The 21,070-nt window shown below is 41.5% G+C and overlaps 1 protein-coding gene across 22 annotated transcripts in view; it reads left to right on the top strand.

Moving 5' to 3' along the window:
* The window catches only part of DOCK9 (dedicator of cytokinesis 9), a 132,542-nt gene that overhangs the window by 36,213 nt on the left and 75,259 nt on the right, over nucleotides 1-21,070 (top strand). For 7 of the 22 annotated variants that reach the window (XR_014563379.1, XM_083735170.1, XM_083735166.1 and 4 more), the window contains exon 1: nucleotides 1,041-1,547. The exons of 2 other annotated variants lie outside the window; for them this stretch is intronic. Coding sequence is in view for 19 of the 20 variants with exons in the window: in XM_083735170.1 (XP_083591296.1) it covers nucleotides 1,413-1,547 (135 nt within the window). In the remaining variant the exon portion in view is untranslated. Of the gene's footprint in view, nucleotides 1-1,040; nucleotides 1,548-14,581; nucleotides 15,090-21,070 lie in introns of those variants that run through there. 13 more of the 22 variants (XM_083735162.1, XM_083735159.1, XM_083735177.1 and 10 more) reach the window with 3 other exon arrangements.

The following is a 21,070-nucleotide window of genomic DNA, read 5'->3' as shown; positions in this document are numbered from 1 at the left end:
GCTCATGGGCATAAAACAATAAAAATACTTAACTAACCAATTACATTGGTTCTGCCCCCCCCCCCAAATCCTGGCTACACCCACATGCTCCTGCTGTAGCATTCAAGTGTAAAAACAGTGACGTAACTTAAAAAATGAAAAACGTTAAAAAGGCTACCGTTCCCCTTGCCTTTGATTATTCTTTGCAGCATTGTGTCATACTTGACAAATAAAAGGCTGTGCGGCCTTGATTGATAAATTCTAATTCTAAATGAAAGTACTGCTGTACCCCCGACCCCTGTAGAAACGCTACCAAATCTACTTCCATAATATGGAGACAGGAATTTGGCAGTATGTAGTTGGAATATTTAAAAAATTGTGTGTGAAATCTGGAAGAGTGCTTATGGACTTGGAACAGAATGAGGTGGCGGCCTTTTAAATAAGCAGAGCCTGAGCCATTATGGATTGAAGCCGGCAACTGGCCTCGTTCCTGGAGTGTTTTAAGGAGCCAGCACAGATGCTAGAGCTCTCTAGCAACATGCATCACTTACGGTAAAGAGCTTCCTTGCGAAGCCGTCCTTTGAAGCTGCATCGGGGGAAAGTACTCACAACGCAAAGGTGATCGGAATACAAAAAAACCGCTAATGCTTTAAAAGTAATAAATCTTATTTATAGAACGTGCAAATCGTATTTATACACACACATCCGCACCGCCGCCCATTGGTTGGGAGTTATATGTATTGCACTTCAGGAAAAAGACCAGCAGGCACAGCGCTCTGCCAAGGGCATCCCTTCCACAGCGCCCGCCGCCATCCACTGGAATGACCTGTGGCCCTCAGTGCCGCGCTAGAGAAAGCCAGGAGAGAATAAACGCCGCTCTGGGATGGGATTTCCGCCCCCTCTCAGCCACGCCCCCTCCTCCCAGGCAGAGCCAATAAGGGGGCCGGGGCCAGGGGTGGTGCAGGAGAGCAAGCCGGGCAGGTAACGCGAGGCCCAATCAGGAACCTCGCAGGTTGGGGAGGCGGCTGGGAACTTCGCTCCTGGCGGGGCGAGGAGGGAGCAGCCGGGCCACGCCCCTCCGGCGGCGCCCGCGCCAATCAGCTCAAGCGAACCCGCCTCCGCTTCGCTCTCTTCACCCCCGACCGCCCACCCTCTCCCGCGTGCCAGTGTTTGGGGGCTGGCGCGAGCGGGCGCCGTTGGTGTGTGTGCGCGCGTCGCCCGGAGGGAGGGGCCGCCTGACAGGAGCGGCGCCGCCGCGAGCCAAGACCAGCTGCGACACTGACTGGCCGGCCGGCAGCTCGCTCTCTCGGCGTTGTTCAGGGGATGGTGGGGGCGGCGACGGCGACGGCGACGGGACGCCGCCTGAGGAACCTCCAGGCAGCGCCCTGAGAGGGCCGGGGATTCCGCCAGGGCCGCCGGGAGGAGCGAGGGCCATGGCAACGATGCCCTTCCAGCCGGCGCTGGGGCCCCCGGAGACTCGCAAGTTCACGCGGGCGCTCAGCAAGCCCGGCACGGCCGCCGAGTTGCGGCAGAGCGTCTCTGAGGTGGTGCGAGGCTCCGTCCTTGTGGTGAGTTGACGGCGACGCGGGTGGGAAATGCGCACACCTGACAGGGATATCCACTTCGAGCCCACTTCTTGCCCCGTGGGGGGGGGGGTGGCGACGTTGAACCTGGCGCCCTGTTCCTTCCTCCCTTCTCTCCCCCCCCCCTCGGATGGACCTGGCCGAGATGGACACGCCTCCTGGGGCACTTCATCCTCCTCGCCATCCCCCCACCTGGCCTGACAACACCCCCCCCCCCCGCCATCCTCCGCCGGGCATGTCTCTTTTCGGAAGCCTCACTCGCTCCGCACCCCCCCCCCCAGTGGGGGTTTCCTCCTCTTCCAAGTCAGGGCGTAGATCCTGGCCTCGTTTCCTCGGGAAGGAAACCCTTTCCCTAAAAAAGAGGGGGGAAACTGCTTCCCTCCCAGGAAAGCGTGCGTGAAGGCGCAGCCCAAGGCAGAAGAAGCAAAAAGAGGAGAGGACGCCTTGGGGAGATTTCTCTCTCTCCCCCCCCCCCTCTTTCTCTCTCCCCTCTTGCCTCTCTTTTCTCTCCTAATCCGCATGTCGGAATTTGCATGGCTCAGCTTAACCTAATCAGCTGGGGGGAAAGGAGCGCTTGGGTGGGTGGAGAGAAGGGGGACGCAGCCTGCTTCCGGCCGGCCTTTCCTCCTTTCGTTTTCCATTCCAACCTGCGTATATAATACTTAGACCCCATTTCCCGTCGCTCAAACCCTTCTGTTTCCCGTTCCTTGCATCGGGATGCTGAGCGCACAGGAACGGGAAGGAGAGGGTGGTCCTTTCTAGCTGCGGCGTCTGTCTCCAGACGTGCGCTTCTCTCTCTCTCCCCCCTCCTTTCTTTCTATCCCTGTGAAAACTTCCGTCCATTCACATTGAGTCCCGCCCTTGCTTCCTTCCCCGCGATCTCTATGAATGAATGAGTGGCTGAAAAACTTTGGAGGGGGATTTCATATTGCCTGCCCGTACACGAATAAAGGCTGGGAAACATTTCTGGGTAATTCGCAGATTTGTTCAGTCCCACCCCACATCAGATCACAAAACCCAACACTCAAAGTTGTGGCTGTACACTTATATCAGGGTGAATGTTTGATTTAATGTTTAAACCCATCCCCAGTTATGTTTGAAAGTTCTATGATTTTTTTTATGATCTGCAGTCTCTTGGTGTATTGTTTGGAATGGCAAATGGAGCACATTCTTTGTGTTTCTATTTGTGTTTAGTTTGGTAGCTTAATTGTTGCTTCCCTGACTCCTTTTACACTGGGTATAGTACTGTAGCTATATAGTAAGCTAAACTGAAGATTCACAACAAGGATATAATTTATTTCAAGCAAAATATGTGTTATAGAATCTTTCATAATATACACAGAATAGAATTTATATTTTGGCAGCCTTTATTTTAATTCCTACTGCATTATTATTCACCTTGAATTTGTTGCAAGGTTTTAGTGTGATGATATTACTATTCTAAGACATTTGCTATTAACAATAACTTGGTATAGTCATTCACAATTAATTGTCTTAAGAATTTGATGCTGCTATCTAATCCTGTTTCTACCTTTTGACAGGACTGGCACTTAAACATATTTGTGGTATCCTAGAATTTTTCAGATAGTTCTTGGCCATGGATGTGTTTATTAATTTATAAGAACAAAGTGCTGCACAGTAAAACAGAAGTTAGACCAGTCTTGCCTGCAAATAGGTAAAAAGAGGGAGCTTTAGCATTTCATTCAGTGATGTGTATTCACTTTGCTAAGGTACTTGAATTTGTGATGAGGACTGGTATGTATCACATGACTATCCTGCTGATAGGGGGAACTTTTTGTATACATTAATTGCTTGATTGTCATAATCATGTTACTTTTATTGTCACAAGCATAAATGCCATTGTATTACCATATTGAGATGATTGTTGTAGCTGGCAAAGATTCAGATTCTAAAAACCTGTTTACTATACATCTGCAATGTGCTGTGGAAAACATGGCCACCATGAGCTGGACATATGTCAAGAAATGTTTTTAAATTCTTGCTCTCAGTGTTGTTGACTACTTCATTCTCAGTGACTTGAAGGTTCTTCTGACATACTAACTTGCTCTCCAGTTTATCAGAAATAAAATGTGATTAAACAAAGAAACAGAGGTATGAAAATGTACAGCCTTTAAAAACTGCTGAAGCTAGATTCTGTCTGGTTACAAGCTGTTCCATCACCACATAACTCTTAGCTGTTAAAGGCTGAACCGTAAGTAGTGTACTGGTCAGCTTTTAAAGGAATTGCTTTATTATGCAATGCAATATGACAGACCACTGCTTCACATATCTCTTAGCTGTCTTTCTACCTTCTCTCCCCTCTATGTAAATTTCATTGTATATTTTTCAGTTGTACTGTCAAAACTCTGTATAGTGCATTTTCTTTACTATGTGAGGTATTCCTCCCTCTGTGCTATTCTATATATTTCTTAGAGTTAATGTTGCTTAATATGTTGGAAATACTATGGACGTGTTGGCAAATAATACCACATGTAGTTAATATGTTCTAAAATCTTGCTGTTCTGGGCTTGAGTTCTTCTGTTTATTGTATATTACTGGCTACCATAGTGAAATTGTTTCCCAGCAGAGGTACTAGTCAACTTGGATCTGGGAAATATCCTCTGTGTTAGAAAATACTCTTTTTATGCTGGTGCCCACCTAATCTAGTTGAAGCCTGGTGAAAAAATTAAACCACTTTTACTCAATCTGGTTCTACTAAAGTCTTCAGTCTGCTTTTTTGGAAACATTCAAATCATGTATTTCAAATCTGTTTTTTATCTTCCTTGGATATAGTGCTATCATCTGGATCCTTGTTATCATCTTTTGTCTCTCATGTTTGTACATATTTGTTCTGCTTGGTCAGTTGGCAAAGTATTGCCTACTGAAGAATAACTGGTTCCCCTGATTTTGGTTGCAATACTGGTAGTATCTTCTTGTCTTTTTTCCTCAAGGTCCTTGAAAAAGGAATCTCTTCCTCATCAAGGCCCTTAAGAAGAATCTTAACAGTGCATAGGTTCAGAAATAACAAACTATTAACAGACACATGAGAGCTGGCACGAACCTCTGGCTTGCACAACTATATTCCCCTGTATAATGGAGGGGAGGAGATTTATAGTTTCTGCCATCATTAGGAACCAACAGTGGTTTGTTTCTTCTTAAAGGTAAAGGTAAAGGGGGAGGAAGTGGGCAGACAGCAGAGAGCCTGCGGGCTCCAAGATGTGTGGCTCGTGCATCCCGCAGGCCTCACGGTGACAGGTGCTACCCACCATTTTGTCACCCCTCCCCCCGTCAGGATGACACCTGGGGCGGACCACACCCTCCGCACCCCCCCATACGCCCCTGCATGCCTGACAGCCTTTTTTCAAAGTCCATATGCTTATATTAACCAATAATAACTGCATTGAAAAAACTTTGTGAACTGGTAGAGGCATTCATTATGGAAGTACAGTGGTACCTTGGGTTAAGTACTTAATTCGTTCCGGAGGTCCGTTCTTAACCTGAAACTGTTCTTAACCTGAAGCACCACTTTAGCTAATGGGGTCTCCTGCTGCCGCCGCACCGCCGGAGCCCGATTTCTGTTCTTATCCTGAAGCAAAGTTCTTAACCTGAAGCACTATTTCTGGGTTAGCAGAGTGTGTAACCTGAAGCGTATGTAACCCGAGGTACCACTGTATAGTGATTCCATAGTTTTAAGGGGACTTGCTTTTTAAACATTCAGTCATTATAAACTCCAAAAACTTTGTTGTGAAGATAAGATGGTTTATCCTATCAATATGACATTTGACATGGGAATTTACTTTCATTAGAAGTGTAATTTGGGCAAATTGCAGAAAAATTCTATAAAAATTGTTGAGTTAAGCAGTTTTAGAAAGTTTGCTTTTTAAAGCTACAGGTGCTTCAAATGTTAAGTGTTTTCTGGTCATCAAATACACATTCAAATTTTCATTTTTGTCTTTTAGATTATATAAGATAATCAAAGATATTGTGGGAGTCTGCCCTTCAGTGGAAATGCATTGTGTATTTCTAAAACTATCAAGTTTCTAAGACCCCATTTTAAATGGGAAACAATGCATGTCAGGAATTCTGTGGGTGCAAAGAAGTGAAGGAAGTCCTGGCAAATGCAGCACATGCCTGATTTGGCAGATGGAGTTGCCAGGGTAGAGCTGCATCCTAGCTGCCATCAAATCAAGCAGAAGTTGGGGATAGTGGTATCTAGAGATGTGAATGCCTGAAAAAAGAGGGGGGGAATGAAGGACTTCCCCAATTTCCCTATCCTTCCCCATTTGTTTTTGAAAAGCTCACCAGATGCTTAGGCAAAACTTGCATAGGAAGGTACGTAGCACTGAGTCAGACCATTGGTTTGTCTAAGTAAGTATTGTCTACACTGACAGGCAGTGGTTTCCAGGATTTCAGACAGGGTTATCTTCTGCCCCTACCTGAAGATGCCAGGGATTGAACCTGGGACTTTCTGTATGCAAAACTGACTTTTTACCGATGGCTAGAGGCTTGGCAAGCCACTTGATGGATCTGATCAACCCCACAGACTGTTGGCTTGCCACTTTGGCTATAAAAAGTAAACATGTACTTCAGTCTGTCATAATGATCACTTAGAACTTTTGCTCACACTTACCCTTGGTCTGTGAGCCCAATCCTTTTATGCTCTTGTTTGGAGTTTTTGGGGCATCGCTTGCTGAAATTTGTGGTATGTCAAATTTTAACATATGCTTTGAAATGCTAAACCATTAATTCTGACAATCAACCTCTGGCAAAGTTTATTTTAAGTTGAGCACAATCTTTAACCAAAAGTTAAGCCAGCAGAGTACCTAATAATAATTAAAGCATTCTCCTTGTAGATATGCTCTGCTTAAAAAAATCTAAATATTTAATAATATTAAAATAGAACCATCCTGTAGCAGAGCCTAGTCCTGTGCAGTTTAATTCATAAATATTGGGTTTACCACCTCTTATTTCTTTTGTGTATCACTAAATAGTGATTTGCCCCACTGCCTGTTTGCCTCCAGTTTTGTGTCCTTTTCTTCATCTTTGGTCTATCATCTTTATTCTCTCTCCTTTGTATATAGGTGGAATCTAGGCACTTATAAAAAACGTTGTGCAAAATGCTATTTTTTAATGTTTTGAAAATCATATTGAATTTGCCATAACTCATCATTGCTATCTAGTGTCCCATTTGTATAATGCACTTTACAGCACACTTAAAATGTTTTGTTTGCAGCTGTATAGAGAGCCAGTGTGGTGTAGTGGTTAAGAGTGATAGAGTCATAATCTGGGGAACCGGGTTCGTGCCCCTGCTCCTCCACATGCAGCTGCTGGGTGACCTTGGGCTAGTCACACTTCTTTGAAGTCTCTCAGTCCTACTCACCGCACAGAGTGTTAGTTGTGGGGGAGGAAGGGAAAGGAGAATGCTAGCCGCTTTGAGACTCCTTTGGGTGGTGATAAAGTGGGATATCAAATCCAAACTCCTCTTCTTCTGTGTAGCTGAGTCCTTAGTATGACTTTTTACTAATGCCTTTCTCTAACTCAAATGAAATAATGTAGGGGAAGCAGGGGAGATTCATTATTTCCCTCACCTGGAAATAGGAAGATTGGAACTGTAAAGCCTAAGATATGAGGATACAATATGTAGGATCAGAGAACATGTTTATTGCTTATTAGAACAACTTGTCTCTTAAATGAAAGGCACTCATTCTAGGGGAAGTATGTAGCTTCAAAAGTTCAAATTATAAGACATATATTTAAAACTATTGTTTTTTAAATACACACTTAAAATATGCTTTGAGAGCCAGAGCTATGATAGACCATAATCTATTTGTGTTCATACATATTTTTTTCCTTTTGAATTCCAGAGGATTATTCTGTAATCTAGGAGTGGCAGGATAAAATGCCATTATAATCCTGGGGCTGTCAGTTTGGTTCATGAGATTTATCACTAGCTACTTTACCTCAATGAATCTCCTGTGAATACTCTTTGGATTTTTGCAGCCCATGTGCAGTGATGAGAATTTAATAAAATGGAACTACAGTATTTGAACATATATTTCATTCAAAAATTGTTTTAGTTTATGGACATATCTAAGAACCTTCTCTTAATCAGACTCCTGATTCAGTTCTATGGCTCAGGCCAGACAATACAAAAGATGATTTGGTGCTATGGGAATTAACCTTGTGCTCACATGTGCTTTCCCTTGCTTCAGTAAATTGCTTTGTGGTTTGATCAGACCACAGTTTCCTATGCCTAGAGAGGTTTGCCATGTGCCAACCTGATTGTCCTTTTGGCACCAATCAGAGACTGATATGGTTTTAATCCTGCTGTTTTATGCTGGTCTTATATTTTATGCTTTTGGGGGGCACTTTTTGTAAATTATTCCAGGAATACAACTGAATGGCAAAGTAAACAGACTTATTGCTTGTTTGTGCTTGCCCTATAAACCACAATTGGAATCAGCTCCATGTATGTGGATTGAGTAGATAAACTCTAACTTTTCTGTAGTGTTAACTCGTAAAATGTTTGGGAAATGGATTAAGAATTAGTCAGCAAACTTGTTGGATTATTTATATACTGTATATACACACACAATTTAACCTAATCCTTATAGAGAGCACCCATCGCTGGAATATATGAACTGATAGCATGGCTAAATGAGACTTGAAGTTAGGCTTGAAATTTTTGATGATTAAGTCCCCCATCAGATTTTATTCGATAATTCCACTAGAGCTATGTCTGTTTTTCAGCCACTGCAGGGGTATTCTGCTTCAAGTCCTTTACCTGTATATTCACTAAACATTTTTTCAGTATACCTTGGTGCCCACTTCATTGGTAAAATTTGATGAGGAATTCTGCATTCCTTATTCCAGTAGAAACTTGTTGAACATTTTTTTTCAGAAGTTGTTTGGTTTTACCTACAGTTTAATGCCTTTCGGCAAGATCAGCAGCAGAAAAAATTGAGAGAGCATGCCTGCAGATTTGAATTCCACCCTACTGACTTAAACCAGTTACACATCGTTTGTCTTGTCATTAGTTGAGGATTAATTAGAGCTCATGAAAATTCACAGAATACTGAGTAGGAATTTGAGCTTTAAGAAGCATGTTTCTCTTCTTCCCTCAAATCTTTTGGTGGTAAAAAGGTACTCCTCTCACTCACCAAATGATCCTTAGAGGAGAAGGCACTGCGTCCTCAAGAGCCCCATTGGGCACTCCAGCCCCCTTCTCCCAGTCCAGGATTGAAAGGAAACTAGTGATGGGCAGCTTATTTGCTTTAAGCTTCCAGTCCTTGTTGATTGAGGGCTAGTGCCTGCCCAGTAGTTAATAGGAATTCCTGTCAACTTGAGAGCAGTGTCCAGGCTTGTATGTCCAGGCTTCACAGAGTAGTAAATTTAGAGTTAAATGTATTCATTGGTATCTATCCTTGATACATCTATGTTGCCATCTAACCCTAGAACATAGATTGGTTGCAATAGACAAAAATATATGGCTGCTTTCATCTACACATTGCAATTTACCAAGTCCCTACAATACCGGTAACTTTTATCTAAATTGAAAATATGCTTTATATGAATAATGTACCTCTTCTCATGAGAAGACTCCCTGGAAAAGACCCTGATGTTGGGAAACACTTGAGGGCACAAGGAGAAGCAGATGACAGAGGATGAGATGGTTGGACAGTGTTCTCAAAGCTACCAGCATGAGTTTGACCAAACTGCGGGAGGCAGTGGAAGACAGGAGTGCCTGGCGTGCTCTGGTCCATGGGGTCACGAAGAGTCGGACACGACTAAACAACAACAACCTCTTTACAATTAGCTCATTTTAATTCACCTAAGATTTCCCCAACCATTGAAATTTGGGGCAACAATGTACTTTATAATGAGAGAAAAGGAACAATATCCTTAAATGAAAGATTTATAATTAATTTGCACTTGAACATTTTAGTAGCTGAACCACTGAAGATTTATTTTGTATTGTGTGAATTCACTTCCATCTTCCTGACCAGTACAGCTTGTTGATTTTTAAAATACTGTATTTTTAATATAGTGCTGAGAAAATGCCCCATTGGACTGAGCAACGGTGAATTCACTGTAATGTTTTGAAGTAATATGCATAGAATAGTACTGCACATGACTTTAAATGTATGTACTCCAACCACTAGATGGAGTAATATGAAAGCATTTTAAATAAGATGCATCATACTTCAAAAAACTATATTTGAAGACAAATTGTATTCTTTTGGGTTTTATATGAAATATTTGTTTATCACCAGTGAGAAACATATTTTTCAAGTCATATCTGTAACATTTTAAAGCTTGTGGATAATAAACCAAAATATTTCTAGTAGAAGGTAGTATTCAAATCAAGAAGCTGCTTGTTGTTGTTTAGTCGTTTAGTCATGTCCGACTCTTCGTGACTCCATGGCCAGAGCACACCAGGCACTCCTGTCTTACACTGCCTCCCGCAGTTTGGTCAAACTCATGCTGGTAGCTTCGAGAACATTGTCCAACCATCTCGTCCTCTGTCGTCCCCTTCTCCTTGTGTCCTCAATCTTTCCCAACATCAGGGTCTTTTCCAGGGAGTCTTCTCTTCTCGTGAGGTGGCCAAAGTATTGGAGCCTTGGCTTCAGGATCTGTCCTTCCAGTGAGCACCCAGGGCTGATTTCCTTAAGAATGGATAGGTTTGATCTTCTTGCAGTCCATGGGACTCTCAAGAGTCTCACCCAGCACCATAATTCAAAAGCATCAATTCTTCTGCGATCAGCCTTTATGGTCCAGCTCTCACTTCCATACATGACTACTGGGAAAACCATAGCTTTAACTATACGGACCTTTGTCGGTAAGGTGGTGTCTCTGCTTTTTAAGATGCTGTCTAGGTTTGTCATCACTTTTTCTTGGAATCCAAGAAAGTAAAATCTCTCACTGCCTCCATTTCTTCCCCTTCCTATTTGCCAGGAGGTGATGGGACCAGTGGCCATGATCTTAGGTTTTTTGATGTTGAGCTTCAGACCATATTTTGCGCTCTCTTCTTTCACCCTCATTAAAAGGTTCTTTAAATCATCCTCACTTTCTGCCATCAAGGTTGTTTCATCTGCATATCTGAGGTTGTTGATATTTCTTTGGGCAATCTTAATTCCGGTTTGGGATTCATCCAGTCCAGCCTTTCGCATGATGAATTCTGCATATAAGTTAAATAAGCAGGGAGAAAATATACAGCCTTGTCATACTCCTTTCCCAATTTTGAACCAATCAGTTCTTCCATATCCAGTTCTAACTGTAGCTTCTTGCCCACACAGAGATTTCTCAGGAGACAGATGAGGTGATCAGGCACTCCCATTTCGTTAAGAAGTTGCCATAGTTTGCTGTGGTCAACACAATCAAATGCTTTTGTGTAGTCAATGAAGCAGAAGTAGATGTTTTTCTGGAACTCTCTAGCTTTCTCCATAATCCAGTCCATGTTTGCAATTTGGTCTCTGGTTCCTCTGCCCCTTTGAAATCCAGCTTGCATTTCTGGGAGTTCTCGGTCCATATACTGCTTAAGCCTGCCTTGTAGAATTTTAAGCATAACCTTGCTAGCGTGTGAAATGAGTGCAATTGTGAGGTAGTTGGAGCATTCTTTGGCACTGCCCTTCTTTGGGATTGGGATGAAGACTGATCTTCTCCAATCCTGTCCACTGCTGAGTTTTCCAAACTTGTTGGCATATTGAGTGTAGCACCTTAACAGCATCATCTTTTAAAATTTTAAATAGTTCAGCTGGAATATCATCACTTCCACTGGCTTTGTTATTAGCAGTTCTTTCTAAGGCCCATTTGACTTCACTCTCCAGGATGTCTGGCTCAAGGTCAGCAACCACACTTACCTTTGCTTTAAAATAAACTTTCTAACAGCATAGCTTATACACTATAGAAGAAAAATGCTTATCCTTGATCTTATGTACTCCTTGATCTTATGTACAAACAAATTAAGATCAACTGAGTATAAGCAGTTGTCTCTAGTGCTTATTCTAAAGGCTGGAAAAAATATTTCCAATTTCTAGGCTCTTATCAAGCATTGTAAGAAGAAACGCCTGCTTGGAGTGGCTGTAATAATTAATAGACAGAGAAGGGAATACAAACTGATGTTCTGGATAGGGTTGCACTTGCTCTGAACGAACAGGTTTGTTGTTTGGGAGTGCTGCAGGCTCCATCTCTCTCACTTGAGGCTCAAGTAGCCTCAGAGGCTAGGAGTGCCTTTGATCAGCTATGGCTGGTATGCCAACTACAGTCATACCTCAGGATAAATACGCTTCAGGTTGACCGCTTTGGGTTGCGCTCTGCGGCGACCCGGAAGTAACGGAGTGTGTTATTTCCAGGTTTTGCCGCTCGCGCATGCGCAGACGGTCAAAATGACGCCACACCCATGTGCAGAAGCGGCGAAACGCGACGCGCTGTCGCGTCTTACGTTCTGTTCAGGATGTGAACGGGGCTCCCAAACGGATCCCGTTCGCATCCCAAGGTACCACTGTATAGCTGTTCTTGGAGAGGGATAGCTTGACCACAGTGATTTATCTCTCTATGCATTGGTAAGCTCTAACAGAGACTCCCCCATCACAAAAGCTCAATTATTAAGCAGGAATGTGAGGAATTCGGCAGTCCTTAAGGTATTTGGGCCCAAGTTGTTAAGGGTATTGTAAATTAAAACAAGAAACTTGAAGTTTGCGAAGTAGGTAAAAAGATAAAGTCTAAGGATGGACAGTTAAGTCCAGTCAAAAGCAACTAGGGGGTGCGGCACTCATCTCACTTCAGGCTGAGGGAGCCAATGTTTGTCCATAGACAGTTTTCCAGGTCATGTGGCCAGCATGACTAGGCTGCTTCTAGGGCAACGGGACACTGTGACGAGTGCCAAAGCGCACAGAAACACCACTTGCCTTCCTGCTGTAGCAATACCTATTTATCTACTTGCACTGGTATGCTTCTGAACTGCTAGGTTGACAGAGGCTGGGACCTCTGATTGGCAAGTTCAAGAGGCTCAGCGCCACCCGCTCCCCTTACTTTGCCAAGTAACACAGGCGCAGCCAGTGCAAACTTTTAGGCACCAGAGTTATGTGCTGGTGGTAGTCTGTCCACTGGCATGGGGGGGGGGACATTGCCCCAGGTGCACAACGGAGAGGGATGCCTGAACCCTGCAGAGATCCTCGGTGTGCAGCTGGGTGAGTGCAGAGAGTGAAGACCACCCTCTGTGCCTCACGCCTGCCCACTGTCTTAACCCTCTATTTACCCTAACCCAGCCCTCATTCCCGACGAGCAGTTGATCTGCACCTGGCAACTCTACTCCAAACTGCTGCCCCTCTCGGCTGGGTGACACCGAGTGAGGATGCTTCCAAGCAGCATTCTTGCAGCTGGGCTGGGTGCAGTGGCCTCCCAGGACATCATTAATGGGTAGAAGTCAATAGCTGTTTCACCAATTTTAATGCATATGCTAACAAATTTTAAAAGGCTCTCTCAAACACAAAGAAATTGGGGACAGGAAGCTAGAAAATGATACTGCATGGGCCAGGTACCCAAAAATAAGCACAGATGCAACATACATGAATATAAGAAACAAGAAATATCTTTTTAAAAAAAATATGTTTTTTTTTATTAAAGATTTTCATAATACAAGCAGAACAAGTGGAATACCGAGTTCTCTCCTAAAGGCAATTCTCAGCCCCAGAAGCTACAGAAGGTAGCAGCCCATCCTAGCTCTCACCTGGGATCCCTCCTTTTCCTTCCTGCCTCTCATTTGGGGGAACCAACATAACCCTGTCTCCAACCCTGGAAACAGAAAAAAATATCTGTTTTGATATCAGGGAGGGGAACCTCAGGCCCAGAGGCTGAATGTGGCCCTCCAAACCTCTCTCTGGTCCTCAGAACTCTCCCCAGGACAGTTCTCTCTTCCCAAGGCCATAGCCCTCATCAACCCTTATTATACAGTGGTAACTCCGGTTACGAACTTAATTCATTCTGGAGGTCCATTCTTAACCCGAAACCGTTCTTAATCTGAGGTGCGCTTTCGCTAATGGGGTCTCCCGCTGCTGGCGCGCGACTTCTGCAATAATATTTTAAATTTAAATTCAGACTTCAATTCTGATATTAAACATATGGGATTGGATTCGGCTAACTGGGCTTGCTAGCAGAAGCCCTCATAATAATATACGCTAGTGCAGTGTTTCTTCCCCATCCCTCTCCCTGCTACGCCCTGTTGGCTTGGGGGTGTTGGTAGAAGCCTGAAAACAGTGCATGAGAAGAGTAGAGTGAAGATTGCTCCATTACGCAAGTAGCAATGTGCGCTAACAGAATGTTTGTTTCAGCATGATGATGAATTCCTCCCATAGGGTGGTATTCAATTAAGTTTTAATTAGAGTAGATCCATTGAACTTAATGGCACTAATGTGGACATGCTCATTTGTATAAATGGGTCTTAGTTGAACACACCTCATAGTCTTGTTTTCTGTATTCACTGTGAGTTACTTTCAAATACAGTTTTATTTAGAAGTGTTAAATATGTTTGTCCCATTCTGAGTGGACATAGGATTGCAAGTTTACAGCACATTCCTATACTTGTCTACCTTAAGTCACATGGAATTCAGTAGGGCTTATGACCAGAAAATAGAGTTTAGTATATATTTTTTGTTTGTGTGTGCCCCCAGTTAAAATAACAAGGTGTGTCCTCTTTGTTTGGATAAGGGGAAAAACCAAAAACGACAGAACAAAATCTTATGCTCCCTGGTGGTTTTCTACTCACAGTACAAGCATGTAATAAAGTGATTTGAAATAGGCTTGCACATTAATATGTGTTAAAGTGTTTCCATAGCAGCAGTAGGTGGGACAATTCTCCTGAATTTTGATTTTTATGAAAGGGATATGGTTCCCTGTCAGTTCCCCCACCCAATGCAGTACTCCCCCACCCTGCAATATTTAGGTCAAGCAAAGAAACGTTGAATTTGAAGCTAAGCATTCTGGGCTAGCCTTTTCTTGCAGCAGATGAGAATTCTTTGTGCCTGACAGTAGAAGCTGCAGCAGCATCTTTGCTTTAATAAGATTTGAGGATATTTGACAAATGGAATTGAGGCAATTTCTTTAACAATATTATGTTTCAGTCTATTGTATTAATAGCATTTTAGAGAGTATTCTCTTTGAGAGAGGGTTATATTGTGAGGTGTGGCTCTTGCTGAAACCACAGGATTTTTAGCACTCAGCTAAGCAAGCTTACAATACGGTCACTGATGGTATTTAATCTGAATAGCTACTAGCTGGACTTGGTAAAGAAGACTGTGCTTGTGAAGCAAAGGATTTAGTCTCTGAAGAGATCATTTAGCAAGAAATGCAAGCCGAATTGTTTCTGGAATGGGTTGCACTACTAGCGTGATTTTATTTAAAGGCATTCGTACAGTTATTGAGAGAAACTGTTCATATATTTGCAAACATCAAGGAGAAAACAATGCTCTGGAATATGCAGCAAATAGTTTGACAAAAGAAGATTCTGGACTATTGAGCCATTCATTACTGGTAAATGTTCACTTGTTTCATTAAGATTTTTTTTAAACTGACTTAATATGATTATGTTTTTTTATATCTGGTGTTTCAGAAATGGTCCAACAACTACTGAACACAATGCTGTTGAGTCTTTATTGGCACTATAAATGCTATTTGGAATGGGATTTTAATACTGCTCTTATTTTGTGGAAAGCAACATATCTTGCATAGATATGCTTATTCATAATTATAGGAAGCTCTCTGTTGTTGTACAAATGTCCAAATCATACATTTGGATAAACCATGTTTGGGGTAGATGGGAAAGTTATTTCTCTTTCCTGTACAATATATGTAGTTTAATGTGGTTGATTGAAAGGATGAACTGAATGCACAGAAGATAGCCTCTAAGGTAGGTTTTTATTTCTTATAGCCAGGTGTTTTGTAGGTAAGTGTTGATAACCTAAAGAGGGCTGCTTAGGAAATAGGCATCACTCATTTACTGATGCTTCTTGGCATAACAGGGCATGAACTAGTACTTGGTGGTGGTGGCTGGTAGGTACCACTCGCCTAACTATACACTGTAAAAGCTCATTTGAATAGTTTTTGGAATTACCTAAGGCTGATTCTTGCTCCTTTGTGTTTAGCAAGGCTGTTTTGGGAATATGCAATCCTGTACAAGTCCCATTGAACACAATATGGATTGTACTTTTATGTTTTGTTGTAGATAGCAGGAGACAGTTATTTCATTAGTTTTTATGGAATTGATCTGTGTCTAACATTTTCTAATAAAATCAGAAATGTTGAAGAGAAAATAATATAGTGCAGTGGTTCCCAGTTAGCTATGCACTGCGGATCCCCTGTTTTTAAAAGCCAAGCCATGGACCCCCCTACTTTTGAAAATTTAGGTGTCTCTATGGTAGTTTTTTTGTGTGAATTGTGCCATGGACCCCCTGCGTGGGTTACTGATACAGTGCAAGCAATTTTATTGAAGAAAGAAGTTCTGGAAATTAGGTAGCTAATGAGCCTGATTCATATAACCATCCAGTGTCAAAAGAAAATCTAGATATAGAATAATCTTAATTCACCTTTTTAAAATAGCATTGTGCTAATATTAATATATTAAAGTAGCTAGATGCCTGCAGACTTGTGGAGGTAAGTGTCAATCCTAAGTCTGACATATTGATATTTTATGGAAGGTGTGTTCATTTGAATATGCTTAAGCAAAAAAAAAAAAAAATCTCATTTCCTTAACTAGGAAGACACTTTGGTTTGAAAAGGCTGTATAAGGAGAACTAGGTTACACTACTGAATTTCTTTAATCTTTACCACATCAGTGGATGTAATTTCTCCTTGAAAAGTTTGAAAGGAAATATTGGTTAGAAAAAGTTGCATATTTAGACATGAAGGTTATTTGGTGCTGTTCTGAGGACACTGAAAAATTCCAAATTATCTCTTAAATGTAAGCAAATATAAAATTTGCCTAGGAGCAGATCAGAAGACTGAATCATGACTTTGTCCTAAAAGAAACTCCTTACTCTTCATCTATGCTCTTGGGAATACATTACCAGGATGAATATTAAAGCTAGTTTCTAATATAAATTTACACTCAGTAGTCTTGTGCCTTCTTCCAGACTACTCCATTCCATTTTATTTTGCCCTCTCCTCGTTTTCTATGTCTCTCTCTTTTAAGCAGACACTCTGTGACTAGTGAGCCTGCTCATTCCTAACTTACCTGTTTTGGGAATATACTTCGTTCAAGGCACTATAGTATGCACTTCCTTGTATGATGCAGAAGATAGGTGTGTGCCGTTTGGCTTTCTCAATAAAAGCACATAGACTATATACTTGTTAGGGGCTGTGGTATTCAACTTTACTTGTGTGACTAGGTGACAGGTCAAAATGTTTTTATTTCAGCAGACTCCCCTAATATTTTGTGTTGTGAAGGAATAGAATGCCTGGCAATTTGGATTATGCAGATTTATATGTGCCGTGTGTGGAGTTGGTGGTGATTGGAACAGCATTTAGTGCCGGAGTGTATTTAATATTCAAGTGCATGCACTTCAGCATTCTGGGCTATTTTATTTTTGAAAAATGTGAATTATTCTGGATCATTGTGTTTCAGCATATGATGCATCTTTGAGGATAGCATTACCTAGAAGAGATTTTGTTGCAAGGCCTCCAATCATTTCCCCAGTTACTGGGAAAGAACCACCCACTTGCTGATGGAAATAATAATTGGTTTAAAACAGCCTCCTGCAGCCTGGTTCTCTCCAAATGTTGTTGGATGTGACTCCCAACAAGCCCGGCCAGCATGGCCAATGCTCGTGAATGGTGAGAATTGTAGCCCAGCAATCTCTGGACGGCAAACGGTTGGGGAAGCCTTTAAACAAGTGAGTTTTGACATAATTTCTGACAGTGGCCTGGCTACAGGTTCCTGGGACTTTGCAAACATGCAGGCTGCTGCGAGAGAGGCACTCACAGCTGCTTTCCTCTTCAATTGTCATCAAGCTCTCTCATCCCTAAGCACATCCTGTAATCAAGAGCTTGTTTGTGTTGTCCTGATAAACTATAGTTTGGCTTATTGTGATTTGCAAACCAGGCCAAGATATGTGATTATGCATAAAATAAATTAGTAGAAATAATACCTGTGGTTGGTTGAAAAACATGTGCTTGGTTATCCTGTTTACTTGGCTTGTCCTATATTCATCTTTTGGGAATACAGGTAGAAATGATGTCTTGTCACTAATTTCATTATATCTACAGGGAAAGGTAGATTAATTAAATTCATCAATATTAATAACTTTCTGCATTTAATATTTTAATTATCATTGTTCCACAAAACTCTTTAAGATTGCCCAAATGGAACTACAAGCTTTATAAAAATTTACAATTGAAAAGGCCACTGTCATTGTGATTTAAAAACCAGTTTATGGCTAAACTAGTTTGGTTACAAATAATAGTTTCTTTATAGAGATTTTAATAAGCAGATAAGAACAAAGTTTCTGTTAAGTACAATAATACACGTTTCTATATTTTAGTTATGTTAATGCTAATTACATGTCACCCAGTACAATGCCTCAGTGTTTACAAGTGGAGACTAGTGAAAATTTCTTTTGTATATTCTGTACCTTCTGTATCCATTCTCTATTTACGCAGTAGTAACACACACTGCAAATGCCACCCATTCATAACACTTATTCATACACAGTCTTAACAGCTGAATATCCATTGTAATAATGGTCCATGTTCTTTTTCTGTAGCTCTTCTCATCAAGTGTAGCATCTGTTTTTAGTAGGGCCGTGCACCAGATTTGGCTTCTGCCTCAGTCTCAGGCCAAATCAGATCAGAAGGATTTGGGCCTCAGTCAAAGTGAGTTGAGACAGCCACAGACTGCTTAAGTTGGGTTGGGTGGCCCAAAGGATCTGGGGCTGTTATGGGGTAGGGCATCAGGCAGGAAGAAGAGGCATGCACTGGGTTTCCCATGAAGAGGCGGGGTCCTACCAGATGCATTGCTGGTTGTGTCTTCCCAGGAGAACTGAATTCAGCATGATTTACTTCTGAGTTGAATTGTATAGAGCAGTGTTTTTCAACCACTGTTCCGTGGCACACTAGTGTGCCGCGAGATGTTGCCTGGTGTGCCGTGGGAAAAATTGAAAAATTCGAAAGATTTTAAAATAAAGTATTTTATAATTTTTCATATTTCTGTTTACTTACTATTTCATAATAAAGTAATTATAAAATACTTTCTTTGTGTTTATTTGATTCCTATTCAAGAGAATTACTTTATATATAGTCAATATAGGCACAGAGTTAATTTTTTTAACATTTTCTAATGGTGGTGTGCCTCGTGATTTTTTTTCATGAAACAAGTGTGCCTTTGCGCAAAAAAGGTTGAAAAACACTGGTATAGAGTTGCACTCTCAGGCTGCAATATTATGCTTTCACACTTGTTTGGAAGTAAGATGACAGTTGCACAAAAATGATTTCTAGTTGGTTAGGGTTGGAATGATGGAAGCTTCATGAAAAGGAGATGAGAATGGGTGAAAGGGCAGGGAAACCAACCAGGCAATTCATATCAGGCAAAGACATCCTCACTCCCTCTTCACCCTCTGGTGTGGACAGACAGCAGGAGATGCGGAAACACATCAAAGCAGAGGATCTGTAAAACAACATGCAAATTTTGAATTTAAACAGTGTGGTAATGTGAACACAGCATTGGACCTACTGGTTTGGGATAATTGTTCTATCTTGGACAAAATATTGGAACATATGCTGGCTGTTCAACTCCAAATAGTGTTGGAGGATGCAGAATCGTGTTTCTGGCCTGGTTTTAGGATAGATGCAGTCTTGGTTACCTTGGTGAATGACTCACACTGGGGAAATGGATACAGGAAATGCAAGCCAGTTGATTTTCTTGAACTTCTCAACCGTTTTCGATACCACTGCCCATAGAACCTTTTGGAGCTCTTGTCGTTCAGCCTAAGAGGCATGAGCTACCTTGTGTTGCTTTTTTTCTAATATTTGGGGTATAAATCCACTAAATAAGTTACTTATTAGCATCCCATTATCTCCTGAACATTTCTTTGTTTCAGTAGGTTGTCACTTCTTTAATTCTGCTAACTCTTCTGTCTTTTGTTTTGCAGTTTTTATCAACTGATTATTAATCATGCTTTATATTTCTGTGTTTAATTTATTTTAGCTGCCTTCATTGGTTCAAAGCTTTAACTGGAGAGTTGGAATATAAGTTCTTTAATTGTATAATCCTTCAGCTTTCTATTTAAGGCTAAACATTGTTTCTAAGTCACTATGTTTGCTTTTTTTATAAATCAACATTGACAGTAGTGTTAGGCAGTCAGATCTCCTTTATCTACAAAATGATGCTATTCATTCCAATAATCCTTATATAGAAATATGACATCACATTTTATCTTGAACTCTTTTCTGCACTTTACTGTGGCTTATTGTTGTTAAAATAATCAGTGATAAATTTAACCCATTTCTGTGACTAAATACCTTTGTTTGTCTTTTAAACGTCAAACATAAATTCACTAGCATACATTTTAGATAATGTTTAATGTTACATCTGTGTTTTATCATGATGAGATCCACTTCATGTGTAGGTTTATGCAGAGCTCTGCAGAGGAAGCATCAGGCTGTTGTCCAGATCTTAATCCCTAATGACTGGGCTTTTTTAAACAAATGGAAATTCTGACAGTTTGTGCAGATACATGTTTATACAAAGAAGTGGCTGACAGCCAAATGTTAAACCCATCAGTAATATCAGAATCTCCTCAGTGTGGTACATAGGTCTTCGATTTATAACTGAAAAATGGCTATCTTTACTAGCAAAGTACCTGTAAATTTCATGACTGCAAAAGGGAAGCCAGGCCTCGCTATCCCCAATTACAGATCAGCTTGTTTCTGTCAGATAGTTTTGGCAGCTATACAGGTGAAAGGTGAAAGGGAACCCACATGGGTAGAGGAATTATCAAATAGTTTTTGTTTTAAGGTTTTCCAGATCAGCGGTACTCCATGAAAACACCTTTTAAAACAAGCTAGAAAGCAAGATCAGGAGAATGTGGTAGATTGTGTTGTTCATCACTACCATCATCACTAAGATATGCAGCAAGTATCCCCTTCTTTCTGTCTCACACACATGCATACACATGTGCCACATTCCACAAGGTAAACAGAATAGCAGTGGAAGTACTGTTTGGGAGACAGTACTATATTGGTAGCATCGCTAAATATATTTATTTAAATGGGCAATAAATAAATTAACATCTATTTATTGCCTATTTAACTTCACTCTTGAAAGAGAATATATTATTTTTAACTTTGAGCTTCCTCCAAGTGCTGAATGCTGGAACAGTTAGGTGCAGAAAATGAGGTTCTGGTCTCAAATACCTGGTCCACCTGACTTACTGCAGCACCAAGCTAAGCAGGGCTATCTACATTTCAAAAACTGATGCTAGGCTGCAACAGGGTTGAGTCCTTGAAGCTTTGTTCTCAGG

This window comes from Podarcis gaigeae (genome assembly GCF_964106915.1).
Source record: "Podarcis gaigeae genome assembly, chromosome: 4".
Classification (NCBI taxonomy): Eukaryota; Metazoa; Chordata; class Lepidosauria; order Squamata; family Lacertidae; genus Podarcis; species Podarcis gaigeae.
The sequence above is the reverse complement of the archived record's forward strand: the minus strand, read 5'-3'. Positions and strand labels throughout refer to the sequence as shown.